This window comes from Accipiter gentilis, chromosome 3 (genome assembly GCF_929443795.1).
Source record: "Accipiter gentilis chromosome 3, bAccGen1.1, whole genome shotgun sequence".
NCBI lineage: Eukaryota > Metazoa > Chordata > Aves > Accipitriformes > Accipitridae > Astur > Astur gentilis.
Window position 1 is genome coordinate 6,786,658 of NC_064882.1, and position 17,475 is coordinate 6,804,132.

At 37.9% G+C, this 17,475-nt stretch overlaps 1 protein-coding gene across 4 annotated transcripts in view; it reads right to left on the reverse strand.

Moving 5' to 3' along the window:
• Positions 1-1,926: 1,926 nt before the first annotated feature.
• Positions 1,927-17,475, reverse strand: part of FNIP2 (folliculin interacting protein 2) — a 52,652-nt gene continuing 37,103 nt past the window's right edge. For all 4 annotated transcript variants that reach the window (XM_049833521.1, XM_049833513.1, XM_049833503.1 and 1 more), the window contains 5 exons: positions 13,122-14,439; positions 12,166-12,322; positions 10,791-10,991; positions 7,030-7,145; positions 1,927-5,790 (listed from right to left, as the gene is read on the reverse strand). In XM_049833521.1, the coding sequence (XP_049689478.1) occupies positions 5,712-5,790; positions 7,030-7,145; positions 10,791-10,991; positions 12,166-12,322; positions 13,122-14,439 (1,871 nt within the window). In that variant the 3' untranslated portion in view covers positions 1,927-5,711. The remainder of the gene's footprint in view (positions 5,791-7,029; positions 7,146-10,790; positions 10,992-12,165; positions 12,323-13,121; positions 14,440-17,475) is intronic.

Here is a 17,475-nt window from a genome sequence, read left to right on the forward strand (position 1 = left end):
CATCGGTTCTCATGCTCCCTGCCATTTACATAGGAGGGAAAATGGTTAAATCAGTTGTTCACCGCTAATATTTGTATTATTTCAAGTCACATCTTTTGACCAAAGCATGGAATTCAACTGCAGAGTTTGAGAGTTTTTCAAATCTAGGTATTATTTTCTTTTTTGCAGCTGTCAGTTCTAAAAGCTCCTTGGCAGCCCTGTCAGCCATACCGCGTAAGTATTTAATACAGGTCTCCACCCTTTCCCAGTGCTTGGCCATTTTATACCCATCGGCCTGTGCATCTGCCTCTAGCTAACTTGCCACAGTCCCAATCATATGAATTCTGGAAGAGATTGGCTAGGTGCCCTTTAGAAAAAAGTTAAACCAGTTGATACGACCAAAAGCTTAACTACAGATTTTTTTTAAAAGTAGTGAAGTCAGAGCAGAGTAGCTTCCTGGAGTCTTAAAATCCTGGCTGGAAGCCCAGATTGCTGCCCTGCACAAACCGCTGAGCCAGCCAATGGCCCACAAGTATCAAAGAGATCAGGAGCTGGAGAAATCTCACTCCTTTTCTCTCTTGTTCCTAGCTGAGGGGTCCCATCTCTTCCCCTGCCCTTATGCTAGCACTTATTGGAGCCAAACTCCACTTGTTAACCCAGCAGACAACCATCAGCAGCCTTTTTTTTTCTGCAAACATGCTGCACCTAGCTATGAGTGATTCAATGAGCAACAGAGCAAGCCACAGCATAAGCAACTTGCAGATGCAGCCAGCATGACAGGAGGAAAGATTGGACAGAGTAATGGGGTCTTCCCGTTGTTATAGGGGTTAGCTATTAAATTGTTTCAAGCCTTCTCATGAAAGCATAGACTTAGAGAGGGAAGCGGCTACACAATTTGGCAAGAAGAGAGCTGGAGCGAGGTTACAGCTCACCACAGCACCGTCACTTTTCACGCTAAAGAACTTTCATTCTCAAACACCAAATCTGGTTGACCTCTATAACAGGTCACCATTTGTGCAGGAGTACTAACAGGAGCACAAATTAAACAGCAGTTGTAGTAGACAATGCAACAGACATTCCTCCTTATTTCAAGTGCGTGCATGCAAGCTTTTAAGCACCTTTGAGCATGAAAAAAAAGCAGATTTATTTCCAAATGCTCTAGAGTTGATAGTTACCACAGCCAGACCAGAAAGCCGTATTCAGAGCACTGCGAAAAGCCCTTGATGCCAAAGTTCCTGGGCTTTTGCTTTATTTCCAATCCTTGTTAGCCTGACAAACAAGCAAACCTCAAACATTTCAGTCTACAGGTAAGAAGTGCTTACACCCTACAAACCAGACTATACCTCAGACCTGTTCAAAGATGTTCAGCATAATTACAGTCGATCATCTCCTCTCCATTTTTATTTTGTAAATAAGGACCTTCCAATAAGCTGGAGAACACTAAATAGAAATTCAGGTCATGGAGAGATTGACAAAAATTGAAGACCTCTTTATTTTAAACTAATTCATAATCTAGTAGACACAAGGTGTCACTCATTCCTGTTAGGTTGAGTAATTTTTAAAATTGGATATATTACATAGTAGCAACACATTTTTCAGATAGTTCTTTTCGTAGGCATTTGAGCTAAGTGCCAGCCACACAGGTGTATGGAACCTCTACAGGACCTATTCCAACAGTCAGTGTCTTCACTTTCCATTATTTTTTGCAGTTAGTTTTCACACTCCTGTTTACATATATAAGTGAGGTAAAGCTTCCAAAGATGCTGATAGCATTCAATCAGGTTCCAAATGTTGTGAAGCCTTCCTGTTAGACATTTCTCGCAACATTTACGTACTCCACTAATGGGTTATCGGCTGTCCATGCACTATTAGATCTCAGCTACAACACCAAGGACAGCTATTTCAGAAGTAAGTTTTAAAAAGTAAGATACCAAACACCACTTAATGTTCATTTCAGAAAGTTTATTGCACCAAATGCCGCAAAGAAATAGACCAAAATGATAGTGTACATAAACAACTATAAGAAAAAAACCCATGTAGTTTGACATTGGTATTCAGTCATTCCTAAAAAAGCCTATGCTCTCCAAACATGCAATAGCAACACACATTTTTTTTCTACTATGGAAACCTGCTATGTATGTCAAATTAGCCCACTTGACCTCAAAAAAAAGTCTAGAGTATATTCAGCAGTTCAGACTCAATTTTGATTTGGGCCCTTTTAACTGAAGTAGAACTTATACTTGAGAGATAAGCGATCATTTTGTGTAAACTTTATATACAAGAGTTTGGTGTGTCTGAAAAGGGTTTTTGACTTTAAGAGTAAAGATGCATATAGTAGGGAGTGGGGAAGATCAGTCTATAACTCTGGAGGTTGTCATTAGAAACGTGAATTACAGTATCCTTGTCAACTCATTTCCTGTTGGCAGAAAAAAGTTGCATACCTTAGTTCAGCGAGTACCTATTTAAATCAAAATGTTTAGATCTTGGTATTGTTTGGGGTTAAAGAATTCATTTAGATTACATACTACAATTTAGCAGTTCATTCCTCCCCTCTGTGTGTGAAGGTTTAGTCTTGCCTGAAAAAAAGCATACATTCTTTAAATTGCACTGTGTAAACTGCATCTATGTGGGATTTTGGAAAGACTGTGCACTCCCACTTAACCAAGAATGTATTAAGTTTACAAAAAACCCCTATGTAATACTGATAAAACCAACTTTGGAATATTTGAAAATTAAGCTACATTATAAATTTTAAACACATTTGTACATTCATATCACTTTTCATCCTATTGAAATAAAACCAGAAACATGCCTTAAAAATGTCTAACAACACATCTGTAAATACTTACTGCCCTATCATGCCACACTAATTTACATAAACAGCAAGATGCTACCAAAAACAAGTTAAAGACTTAGAGTCAAAAAAAAGCCCTAGAAGGTGGAATCCTGTCAACTGAGGTAGTACATTTGGTAGAGGGGAAAATATGTAACTTTAGTCTAAAGCCTTTTAAAGGTAATAAACAGCTTTCATTCTGGATTTTCTTTTCCCCAAAACCAAAACTATGAGAACAAGATAGTTCATCATGTAATTTCTGAAGAGCAGCAAAATGTTAGAGAAAGCAGCAAGAACTATAAAGTTTTAGCCTGGGCTGAAGAAAATCCAAGTGCTTTTGACCATTGGCTCACATGCCACCTAGGTTAATCTGACGTCTTGCCAAAAGGCAGATTTTTAATTTTATTTTTTTTTTTTAAATACTTGATGTAGTAAAATCAGGTGTTACTGATCATGGTATTAGTCTTGAAATCACTGAACATTGCCTGACCGTTGACTTTCTTTGTACATTCTATGATAATAAAAGCACATATCTGTATATTAGCACATATTTCTTTGAAGAATTGTCAGTCTGTTCAGATAAAAACCCAACTAATACTTTAAGAGAACTGGAATTGACTATTAATGAACTCAGCTACTATTTAAGAGTGACATGAAATAAAGAAAAGTACATGAGGGTTTCTATATACACTCAGGGAAGCAGTTTCATAATCTTACACATGCGCACGCACACATTCTCCATCACAGGGGTAGTTTAGGAATATGCGACTTGCTCTATGGTTCTTACTTTGTCTTAACCTTGTGGAATAGAGAGTGATATCTGCTAACAGCTATATGCAGAGGTAAGTTTACTTTCCAGCAGACAGAAGGATACACAGACCAAAGATATGAAAAGTTTGCTTAACTATAAGCAGTAGGAGAAAACCTGAACCATAGAAAGATTTTAACCTTTTTAGGCAGAATACTAGGGACAAGTACGAAAATGCAATAAAAGAAACATCTGGAATGTCAGGTCAGAAACCCAGCATATAAGGAACAGCTTTAGAAGTGTTGTATCAGAATATTAAGAATCCCTTCACTTGGAAACAAACTCTCTTCACAGTAGGTCAGTCTACTTATTTCCCTCAAAAAGCAACACAAGGTTAATCAAGACCCCCATCACATTTAAACAATTCACAATATGCACATTTCATTATTTCAAATCATTGAAAGTTTACTGTAGAAAAGTCCAAACATCAAGGTAGTAGGAAATAAAAACACTTTAATAAAAGTGTGTCCCTTCAGTGTTAAAAAAAATCTGTAATCACCATTGAGGAGACCTCACAACCAGTGACCAGGAGTTTCTTACTAGAATTCACTATTCCCAAGCAATTGTGTTGCTAGCAATTTGCTTGCAAGCTGACAATTTCAGACACCTTATTCATGCTGGCTCACAACAGAACGGTCCAACATTGACTTTTCCATTTCTTTAAGAATTTTTTTTTTTTTGATCCTTTGTTCTCTCCTCAGTCTGGTCCATAGTTTCATATCCAGCTTAACAGTGCTCTATGCAAAAAAAAAAAGTAATTTTTCTTTTTTTTACATTCATGTTATCAACCACATGAAAACAGTGAAATACAAAATTTTATTTTGCTTTCTAGAAACACAGAAGGCCAGTATCAACTAGTGGAGAAGTAGTTTCTGGTCTCAGAGTAGTTAACCTATTAAGGAAAGGCACCCAGATGATAGTTCAAGATTTCTGTAGAATCAGAAAGGGTAATTGCAAACATTCATAGTAATATCAAATATTGGGGTTTGCCCCCTACATTTCACTTCAAACAATGCTCCTCTTTTATTCCTACTTCAAGTGACAACTAGTTGCTGGAGAAAGTAATACTTTGACTAAATGTTTGGTGAAGGGTTGTTTGTTATCTTTTATTCCCCCAATAAGATTGTCTTCAGTTTGTGCCAATTGCTTGGTGTACCTGCGCACAGACACGCAGTAACAGCACTGGTATTATACAGAAGTTTGTCAAATTCATACTCCTCGGAGATAGTAATACTTGATGATACTAAGACACAGGTTTATTTCCCAGGACTACAGTCATACAGAAACTCAAAACAGTTATTGAAGTTGCATCAGCAACAAATGTAAACTTGGAGCAGAAATTCCATAAGGCTTTCCCACAAAATCCCTATCTCGGAAGTCCATTCCATTCCACTTCTAGCCATGGGCTCATCTAAATGCCTCCTCATTAAAACAGAAGCAGCCATAACCTTCTTAACCTCTTGTCCTTGAAGGAAAAAGTCACATCACCTCATGCACACCTCCATTCCCACATAACATTTGGCTGCTGAATCCAGGTTCCTTGTTCTGAGCCCACCACTTCTACTATACAAAATCATGCGTATGTTCTGCAAGAAAATCAAGTCCCATCCAATACACTTGTGTACAGGAATGCTATATACATAGTTTACAGTTCCTCCTCCTCCCCAGCAAAGAAACATACACCACACCACACACACAAGTGTAGTATTACAAAACTCATTCTAGCCCACTTGTTCTTTTAACTGTTACTTCATGGTTTTGAGCAGCGTTTTGGACGGCAGCTCCTGGTCTGCCACATAGTGTTAACTTTTGTCCTTTGAATAAAAATAAGATGCAAGGATGCAGTCACTTTCTTGATTTAAGTCAGAAGTGAGACTGTAAGAAAAACCTGAATGCCTTTTACATTATGTAAACTGAAGTCCTCCGATAAAACATCCGGTTGAAATCAGAATCAGAAGGTGGTAGAATGTACAGTCATCACCTGCTTTCCTCAGTGTTCCCCTTTACCAGTGTTTGGCACCTCTGTTCTTCATTCAACATTCCCATTTTCTTTATTTTATTTTAAGGGAATGACTATCCTGAGATTTTAATTTATAAGAGTATTTGAGCAACATACGGGGAATGAGTACTTGCTATAGCAGCCAACAGAGGCAAGTCATTGGATTCAATCCTAGAAATTAAAAAGAGAGACAGATTTTTAAATATACAGTCACCTTCACAAAAGAAGAGAAACACAAGAAGCTATTTTTCATCCACTTCAAAGAAACTGGAAGAGCCTTGCTATGACTGAGTTCATTGTTTCATTGTTATTTATTGCCATTACTCATAACATACCAGTAAAGGTAGGTAATAATCTTTAAAACCAAGAAGTATGCTACCATGTAAGTCAAAAGATAGCAGTATTACACTTTGTGGTATATAATCTTTTGTGGTTTAAATAAAAACTTTTAGTTATTTGCTAAACCATAAGCCTCAGCTTGTAGTCTTACCAGCCAGTAGGCACCAATACACCCACTTTAAGAAGATACTAAACATCAGCTTACCGAAGACTTTGCATTTCATGTTTTGAATATAACTCAGTTCACCATATAGTAGCACTTTATTACAAAAAATGACCAAAAGCTGGAATTATTATTATGCAATAACGGTACCATGAACGTCTCTCAAATGCAATCGTTAGTTTCCAACCATTTCCAAATGTAAAGCTGCTCAGAGGCCAGGATGTATGTATATATTTATACACATACACACACACTGAGAAAAGTGCTTATATCAGGTTTTCACTATTTACAGCTACATTTCTCAGTATGACATCTTGAACAGTCTGGATAAAGAGAAATTTTTACCTACAGTGCTAAAACCCGTATTCTTGGGAATGTGTATTCACTCCTTACCCCTTGCCCCTCTTCTGCTGTCAGCAGGTGCATCCCTAAAGGTTGTATGCCAATCAAATAGCATTATTAGAAGGCAGCTGCCAAACAGGACACATGTCTATTTTCCTACACCTGCTTCTTGAGAAACCCTCTTCCCCCTCAAGATACAACTGCACCACCTAACCTTCCAAAAATTCTCAAGTATTTGTTGGGATGAAGTTTTCATTAAGGAGATCAAGACAGAAAGAGTGTGTATGAATGTGTGGATAACCTCCTAATGACCAAAATCCAAACTTTTTTCATTCTGAAGATTTAAGAATGACAAGTAATTTGTTCTTGCTGTCTCCTCCTGATTTCCAGACAGCTCAGCAGAAGCCATTTTTACACTTTATTAGGCACATGAAAGAGGAGAGTGCTGAACTTGAAGTAAGCAACAAGTCCTCATGGGAACAAGATGTGAGCATTCAGAAACTGAAACGGAAAATGCGCTGCCCCAAGTTTTGCCATTGGTTAAGACCGATACCTGCAATACTCACCCCAAAACAATTCCTAGTTCTTTTACATGCACTCTTGTATGTCCTCGCAGATATTCTGAAAGCATTTTGCTTTTGAGATACATCTCTTGTAGTCTATCCTCAAGATGCATTATGCACTGTAAACACAGACCAAAAACCTCAGAATGGCTTTAGCAACCACATGCAAAATTTTACAGAAATGTAAGCATATCTTTTTAGCTTTTATCTTAGCTAGAACACCTTTCAAACTAAATCTCTGTTCCAAAATCCAGAAGTCAATTGGTTTTGTTACAGCTGTGCTAGCAACATTAAAAAGTTGCACTACCCCGTCAAAGGGGAGCCTCCTCATAGAATTAGGGCATTCCAGCTTTCTTGGGCAGCAAGGTTGTTGCACAACCTGCACACCCGTTTCCCACTGAAGTCAGCCAGTGTTTCTCCTAACTTAAATGATTTTAACCAAGTTCAAGGACACTTGAGACATCTTACTAAGAATCAAACCAGAATACTTGGATCAAGACATCTTTATGTCAGTACTATTTTTTCTGAAAGACTCAGTTTAGACAACACGGCCTAAAATTAGCCCTCTAGCTCTAGGGATCTACCTTTCAAGAAACTAAGGCTCAAGAAGTGGAAGACACCATTGTCTTTTTCATCATAAAATTATAGCTCTTTTGCTCACTACTTTACTGTAGAAGCTAGGTAACAAATCCTTTTTAAGCATTTGTTTTTATTAGTCCTAGGTGCTTCTAGTTTAAAATTGTTTAAACCTTTGATGCTGTTTGCCAAAAGGTTCAAGTTGAAATACCAATTTAATCACTCCCCTTTTCTTTCAGCAGTAGCATGCTAGAAATGCATATTATTTTTAAATACAGTCATGTGATGCATGGTAGTTTCTCACACACCAATTGCAGGAGAGCAGATGAACCTTAGCTTCAAAAAGAGAGGGATTTTTTTGGTAAAACAAGGTCAGTAGGTAGGATGTCTTAACAGGTACTTTGTTCTAGGACAAAAGGCACATTCAATTTGATATACTTCTCCTTTCCACAGGGATAACCACTTCAAAAAAGTTAAATTAGTTTAGCTCTCCAAACTCCAGGAGATGAAAGCAGGAGAACCTCACATTATCAAATGTATAATCATCCGGTAGGCATAGACAGCAATTAGAAACAGGAGCAAACAGCTTCAGGCCATCACCCAATGTACTTTTCAAGTTGAATGAAAACCATAAGTATTAGAAATGAGGTCCTGCGAAACCAGTTTTGCTAATTACAAAATAGTGAGCAAAAAAAAGACTCATGCTTGTCAGTAGCCTGCCATGTATTCTTCTGATGGTCTGGAGCAAGATAAAGATTTTTAATGATTCTCTGAGTTTACATCAGGTCTTAATCACAGAAGATAAAGAGGCATTTTAAAAAACATACTACATAGTAGTAGAATAAGATCACTGCCACCAGTGGCAGAAGGCAAGAGATTTTTGAGAGTAGTTTGATCTATTTGCTTCAAGCAAGTTTTCACTCAAGTCATTATAATAATGACAATTCTGATTCTAGCTGAAAGGGAAACATTCTTATCTTTTCCATTACAGGTAATCCTAATGCAAAAAGCCTATGTGAACTTCCTCAGTGGTTCGGGGGAGCATGCAGCTGGTTCACAAAGTAGAAGTTCAATATATTTCAGTTCCAGTACTCATGCTAAAGGATTATAGATTTTTATTATTTTAAGTTGTGAGGGAGTAAGTAAGGCCAAATCTCACATTATTCTAAAAGAAACATTCTTTACATAAAATTATCTGCTCCTCCTGAATGCCAGCAAAGAATCATAAGCTTGGTACATGAATCCATTTTGTTAAAAAGTGTCCACATTAAGAGAGGTACAGAAGGTGGTTTTTTTTTACGTTAGCTTCCTCTGCAGCTTTTCTCATTGACTAAATGGAAAAGAAATAAAAGTCAAGTAACTTCTAAAAACAGAAAAGGAGCTTAAAATTAGTTTAAAGGTGTAGGTAAAACCTTTGACATATTGCTGACATGCAGCAGTTGTGATCATCACTTCCCTCTCACCCTGGCATACTGCAAAGCCCTCTGCAGTATGGTTACCAGTCTGAAGTGCCACAACAAAGATATCACCACTTGCCTTTCATCCAGTCTCAAGTTGGGTATTGCTTTCTGTTGTACCACAAAAACCCCCAAAACTTATTAATCTGAACAGTAACTGCATGTAAAGAAACATGCACTCCTAAAGGAAACTTCAAACATACTGCATTATGCTCATGTCTGATCGATATTAGTACATATATTTTTGTCAAAATTTAAATCAACAGAATCACTACAATAAAAAAGTCACACTTCTCCCCCTAGAGTTTAGTGGAACACTTAACTTCAATGCACCAATGGTTCTGTTTTAGCAAAGAGCTGTAAAATACACTGACAGAAGGATCAAACTGTCTCTAATGTGGATTATAAAAAATATACAAGCCACTAGCACTGTCACTTCACTGTTCCTTTTTGTAAGAAAAAGGAAATAAAAAAATCCTGAAAAACATTCCACCTACAAACCCCTCCCACACCAAACAAAGCATACAGAAATTGCATACACAAACCCCAAGGCAACATTGGAAAGAACACTTCAGTTGCAGAATCAACTATTCAGTTTAAAAATGCCAGAATTTAAGGTGTTACTGTGCAAATGTTAGGACATAGAAGTTGCATATGTTTCAATGCCCAGAAGAATCCAGAGACATCATTGACAATGTACCCGCATATTTTGCCTACCACTTGACTGCAAGAACTTAGATAATCAATACCACCAATTTTATCCAAAACACTGCCAACTAATACCATTTACAGCTGTTAGTGTTCAGCTGTATCTTTGTCTTCCATCTGCTAGCACAGTCATTACAAAAAGGCTTCCTACAAAGTTTCTCAAGGCTATCTGCTGAAGGACAAAACAATTCTGTTAATTGAAAAAGCAGCAACTACTAAAAAACACCCCATCTCCCCTCACATACAATCGTGCATTAAAAACTGTATTATAATTACCACTGTCAGACTCATGGGTAATTTTGTTGTAATCAGCAAAACGAGCATTACTGATTTGCTCTGAACTCCACTACTAATGAGGACAGGAAAGGATGTTGTGGGTTAGGGAGTATGCAGTATGACAAAGTAACATCCCCTGCTGCAACCCACCCAACCCCCAGGCATTTTCAGGTTTCAGTCTCCTCCCAGCAATCCTATGGCGGCATTGGCAAGGCTGAGACAGCACTTGATGACGGGGTTGGCTAAAATGTGCATGAAACAGAAGGGTCAAGTAAACCCACAGAGGCACAATTATTTGGGGAGGAAAGAAGAGGCATCCACTGCATGAGGGTGAATAGAAAGCCCAAGAATAGAAAGTTGTATGCTAGAAACAGGCTTGGGTAGATAGAAGCTTCAACAACATAAAGAGTAAAGAAGTGTGGAAACTATACAAACCAAAAAAATAAAAGCCAAATTTAACGAGTCCTACTCATAAACAGAAGGACCATGCTAAAATTGCCTAAAACAACTTTAGTTTTGGCATATGTATTTTGGAGTAGTTAACTCTGATCTATTAGATGTAAATTACAGATAAAACAGTATCTGTTATTGGACTGTAGCATGCGTTCTTTTAAATATGTTGTAACAGCTCTGCATTATTTCAGGCATTAGTTCATTGGCATAGCAACAGGGTGCACAAAACTCTGCGTTTGCTATCTAAGCTAAGCAATTTTCATTACCTTCAGTCTTCAGTAAAGAAATACTTACAAAGTCAGCTGGGACGTTGAGTTTGTAAAGCTGTAAAATAGACTGCAATAAACTGGATACTTGACTTGAAACCAAAACATCCTTGCCTAACTTCATATTGTCCATCATCTTTCTCTGGCTTGTGGCTACTTGTACGTTCCACTTATCTGTGTCTGCAATAATGCAGACGGCTTCTGCTATGGGCTCATCTAGCACTGGATGCTGCAACAGATACAAAATACAAACATTATGTGACACTTTCATATACATTTCCACAACTTAGTTTGAGGTTCCACTTTTATTCACACTGAGGCAGGGAATAAAAAAAGTCATCCAATGATGTTTTTGTCCAATAGGAAACCAAAGGCATCTCAAAAATGACAAGGAATACCAACTTCAGTGACAGAGTTTACATTCAGCAGCATCAGGTCAGTTAAGTCTTAACTGCCAATTTGATCAAGGCATTTAATTTAGTTTAAGTAGTGCTTCCAAATCACTACTCCAATGTTTTTTCTTCAAGTATTCCACCTTCCCTGAAAAGATAAGTTTCTTCCAAAATGAAAAGAGTAACAAATATACTGATCCGGTGATGGTGAAAGTATATTTAACGTTTCAGAGATATGTGAGGGATTTCACTATGCACAATCAAGACAGGGTATGTATGAAGGGACAGTATTGTATTAGACCAGTCTGATGCTGTTTAAAGAAGTTACATACACACACATCACTCTTTCAGATAGTACATGAACTCATTCCAGCAGGATGATTCTTAATTGCTATAAGAGAAAAGCTGTTGACAATTACTAGATAAACATTTAAAATTGCATACTAAGGTCACACAGTTACTTTAGTGAAAGGTTAGTTATAAATTAATCATATAATTCAGGAGTACCTAAAAGTAGAGTAAGAACATGGCAAAGTTCTTACCTATAGACAGTTACTTTCTGTAGTCAGTCACTTCTGCTACAGTCTAGTATAATATAGGCCTCCACAAAACTTCATCTCCCTTGCAACACATGCCAGTAAGTGGTAAAATAAGATGTTTCAACTTGCATATCATTTTTATGAAACATAGATAATTCTGTCTGCTATTGTGACTAAAAAGAGAAGCAGCCTGAGGTTTTTCTCCTTGTTTGTAAGTTGAAGTTGCAAACAATTTTCCTTGTGTTTATCTTTGAAGAGAAGCCTTAAGCGAGTATAAGGGAAAGCACACGTGATTCTTGTGTGAACAGGCTTTGCACACAATTAAGGGCTTACATCTTTCAAGAAGGAAGACATGTCAGGTGTGGCTGTTAAGAACAGGTAAGTAGAAAGAAACCTATTCAAAGGACCTGCTTCTGTAGATCTCAGTAATATCACAACTCCTACTATGACTCAGAAGAGTACTTTAACTCACATGCATTGCATGAAGTAGGTCTGCTAGTAGACACTGCTTGAGTTTTTCATCATTATTTATTCCATGCAGCACTAGATCAGGTATATATGTATGACAGTAACCACCTAGAAGTGATCTTCCAAAATTTTTCATGCACTGACTGCTGATTGTATTTGACCTGAAAGACAGAAATACAAAGCAGGTAAGATTTTTGCTTGACAGACTGCATTCAGATTTTACATGAATGCAAAGTTTGGTTTATCACTCCTGCTTCTACTACAAGTATTAATCAACAATTGTACTCTAAATACAGTAAGCCAATTACTGGTGCTCTTTGAAACATAGATTTTAAAAGCTGAACTTTAACAACATATTGATTCCTTCAAATTTATGAAAAGGCAAATCTACAAGTATTAAAGCTTGTGGTATGTATGAGCTCCCTGTTCTGCAGCTAACAGATTTGCTAAATTTGAGTTTTCTCCAACTCAGCCCAGGAAGCAAACTCTTTCTAGCTGCCTACCTTAAGCATTAGCAAACTTCACTGCACCTGTAAAGCTCTAAAGTTTTCAAATAGGATGCCCTTATTTATTTCAAATCTGTCTTTGATTTGTCAAATATGTCAAATCTAAACAGTTATCAGTTTAAGCAAAGCTAAGTTTCGCTTGTCCTCAGATGGTCTGTCTACATGTCTACATTAAATGTTTCAGGCAGTTTATATAAAAAAAATGCTTGATCACTTTTTATTAGACATTTCAAGAACACCTTTGTCACAAAACTTCACTACCTAAACCTGCTCTATCTTGGTTTTCTTTTTGCCAAGTCTGTTTACAAGAATCCCAGCTACATCAGTGTCTGTTATGGATTTGTGTGCAAGGAACTTAGTCAAGCACCCAGAGGATTTCAGACTTGAAACCCTGAACATCTTTAAAGTAGCAACTGCTTTTGACTCCATTTAGTTCCAAATTAAACTTCTTTACCTTGGTAAAGGAAGTTCCACTTCTGCAAACTCTTCAAGTCTTTTGCTGACATTATCATGATGCACTTCATCAGGGACACAACAATCACCTTCTTCATCACTAGCTCCAAGAGCACTGTCTGAACTCTCATTCCTTGGAATGTCCCCTTCAAGTCTGAAGGGGATTTTCCTTCCAGCATCCCCATAGGGGACATCTTTAGCACCTACTTTAGGGGAATCCGGTTTGACAGCAGAAACTACTTCTACACAGCCAGAGGAATAGTTCTCCAGATTGCCAGAGCATAAAATTCTAGTTTCTTTCAGGCTTGGCAATTTTACAGTTTCCATGTTATCTGTGGGCAAAAGTGGTTCTCTAGATACTGTGTTCACTAAATTAATTTCAGTTCCTTTACTTTCCATATGTTGGTTAAGTATACTCTCCTTCCCTTCACAAGGTGGGATTTGTGCATAACAAACATTATGTTTACTGAAAGGTATAAAGGCAGCTTCACAACTTTCTTTTTGATTCTGGGATGCATCCACGGTCAGATTTGTGGAACTTGAAGCACAATGTATCACCTCTGGATTTTTTCTGAACGCCTTCATATTTTCTTCCATTTCTCTTCTATGAGTTTCCAAGTCTGACTCTGGTGATGCAGAACTTCCAATCTGAAAGGTGACTTTTTCTAAGTGTGAATTCCTGTGGCCAGACCTCTCAGGACAAGGTAAGGCAGATGACCTACTAGACAATTGCTTTTCTACTTTTCTCTCATTCTGGTTCTTGTTCTTCTTTATATCCATTAAATCCTCCAATTTAGATGGCTCTTCAAAGTGGTAGGATACGATTCCTGTATCAGTGACAGTTCTTTTCTTACCATCGGCTGCTCCTTTATGGAAACTGCTAGTTAGACAGTCAACAGATGCTTCAGAGTTCTGACTGGCCTTTCCTATTGCTTCTCTCTTTTCTTTTGAAGAGGCTGGGACAGCATGAGTGCTTTCTTGGTCATGTGCCCACTCTGCAATACTATTGTTCTTACTTCCCTCATTCTTTGGAGGTAGGATTGGAGGCACAAGTGCAGGTTCATTTTTAACAGTGACAACCACATAATCAGACTCTTCTACCTCTCCCTTTTCCAGTGCAGTTGTGATCTTGCTTCCATTTAGCACTTGCTCTCCTTCCCCAGCCTTCTCACTCCATGTCAGCTGATTTTCCTGCAGCTCAGAGCACCGAATGAAGTAAGTTAGAACATAAAGCAAACGCTGCACCAACTCCTTGCGCTTTCCAACAATAACGGTTCGGGTCAATCTAACTGGAGAGCCTATGGCACCATAGAGATCACCTATACAGGGAAAAAAAATTTTCACAGCTCATGTTTGGTTGTGATATAAGCTATACTAAACAGTATATTCAACACATTTTGTAACAGCATTTACTATGGACACAATCAGACAGTTTCTTTTACAGTAAGTTCATAAAAGTTTAAAACAAATAATAATAAAAGAAGTCCCCTAGCACTTGTTATATCTGGCTTGTGTCCAGAAGGGTTTTGGTGTTTTTGTGAGGGATTAGCTGCTATTACTCAGTTTCTTTCTGTTCAAAGCCACTAAGGTTTTTATTTACATGATGCTTACAAGATATTATCACTTGGAAATTGACACAACAGGGGGTGAAGATGAATATAGATCCAGCTAAACTCTGAAGCCAGCTATGCTATTTTCTATTTTTCTACTTTTTTTTTTCCCACAAAGTTATTCTTTTTTATTGCAGTCACTTTTTCTGTTAAACACAGAAATTTTCATACAGATAAAATCTAAATTATATTTTTCAGGACTAAGATACCAAAAAAGTAAAAAAGAATTCAATATTAGCTTAATAAATAAGGTGCTGAAAAAAGAGGCATGTACATTGGGCAAGGTACATGCACTTCTATGTATTTGGAGTTAACCTCACTAGCATGAACATTTATCTTTGGCAGGGGGTGGCGCAGAACTAGCAAATATATTCACTACTTAAAATACAACTGTAATATGAAAGGTAGCTACTACAACATAATCTGAGTCCCCCCCAAGAACTGCTATTTGCTAGCTCATTTATCCTGAAGAACTGCTTTTTTAACAGAACTAAGGTCATACACATCCTACTTTCAACATATTTGTTTGGGAGAGTGGTAACTATCTTCCAGCTGCCTATAATCCTCTATCAGCTGAAGAGTTTCTACTCTAAAGTTCTGGGAGAAGTAAACATAGCCAATAAAGGAATATTCTCATGCTCTATCAGACAAAGATGGGTTAACTCGAGAAATATCTATTACCAGGTTGAGTTAACCCAGTTTCCTTCGCCTGATACCCATTAGAGAACACCCACTAAATTGCTTTTGCCTAACCAAACTGTGACTGATATTACCAGCAGATGGGAGACAGCCACCAAAAGCTCAATTTTCTTTAGCCACCGTTAAGTGTTCACCTTGAAAGCAGGCTTCTTTGGCTTGAGGCTTTATCAGTTGCCTGCTAACCTATCAGATTGTTTTAGGTGCTAAGTCCTTGTTCAGGGCTGCTCAAATGTTCTGGAATGAGTTTGCCACCAGAATTTTGTACTAAACCTCAAGAAGCAATACCAAATGTAAGTCATAATCAGAGCTTCAGGAAGGTTTCTACCAAGGGCAAGGGGACCTCTGGTTTCAACATGAAGAGACTAAACCAGCAAAACACCCCCAACCAACCCCAAGAGAACCACCAAACAACACATTTATGCCCAGCCTCCTCTTTGTCACACAAAATACAAAAGGAGTAAGGCTCCTGACTCCATTCCTGCAAAACAAGGATCAATAAAACAGGAATTTCACTGCTCTCACTGTCTCCCCCACCAAAATCTGCCATCTCCCATGATGCCAGCAATGCACTGGGAAGGTGTGGTGGCAGTGTGCTGTCTTCTCCCACTTAAGAATACCCTTGCAACTAGCTCCATAGCCCATAGACTAACTTGTCAGCAAATTCATTCCTTAGTATTGGAAAGTAGCCTTCAGACTACTTATCTAGAATTAACCTCAATGGCTGGTGGGCCACAGAGAGTAAAAATTTGGAAAGGAAATGGGAAGATATCTTTTTAGTTTCGAGTTGAATACAGTTGCTATGGAAATCAGATTCAGCCTTCATGTTCATTTGCACAATTGACTTTTATATAAAACCATTACTAATAAGACAGCACAGAAAATCAAATTTGTAGTCTTCAAAACATACTAATGCCTACTGTTAAGGCTGTTAGGTTGAAGCTGATGTTTAAGAGACAGTACTATATCTTCCTGACAGTGGTACAGTTGTATCAGTATGTAATTAAAATTGATGTGTAATATGTAATGAAAACACAGGTCTGAAGGTAGAAAGACAGGTACATCAAAATCCTTTCCTTAATAAAAAGTAATTTCCATTTTAAAGCACTAAGCCCCATGATTTTTTATTTCACACACCACACCGCCCCCTTTCTTAAGAAGGAGACCAGCAGAGGGCAACATCTTACTTTCATTATCAGTTACTGCAACTACCAGATAATGGCTTTTAGGCTTTACAAGAACTAAATGAAACCAGAAAGCATTTTGAGTTCAAGCACTGAGAACTTGTCTAGTCCAATGCTGGTAGGAACATACAGCCTGGGAAGGCAAGAAGAGAAACAGATTCTTGACTAGTCACCAGTGGTGGCTCTTGGGAGTGACCACAAGAACTACTGCTGATCTCATGCCTCCAATCCAGCTGTTTTTTGTAACCCCAGGCCTGGCTCCATCCTCAACACCCTAGCAAGCTTCTGTTTTCCCCCTCCAAGTCTAATCCATTACTCCTCTGCATAACATTTTAAAGACATCCTAAACCAGGAAACACTTCGACTACAACTACATGGCCAAGGTAGCAACTCTTAGTTTCATAAAAATTGCTGAGAATAACAACCATAACTGAGACAATTAGCAAGAAACACAATCAAGTAGCACAGTGTAAAAGTCACATTATTGCTTTAGTGTGCATGTGTATTATTTTATACGGCAATATAGTATATCAGTTAAAGTTAAGGCCAATCTGATGTCAGACTCACAGCTGCTGCCAAGAAGAGGAAGAATTTTCAAGGATTTACCACTGGCAGCATTATTCTCTCAGCTCTCACTCACCTACTCATTTGACAGCAGTTATTGAATCCCCTGTATCAAGATAACTTATAAGCTATAAAATATTTGTCAGAGAACAGCCTGAGGAGCTGGGCATAGAAAGAAGAATCTTGGCCCAAGCCCACTCACATAAATGTGAATGAATGGAGGTACTGCCAGTTGCCAGATTTCTATTGTTGTCTTGGTGTCCATCCTAGCTCTGTGAGAAAGAGATAAAAGGAGGTAACC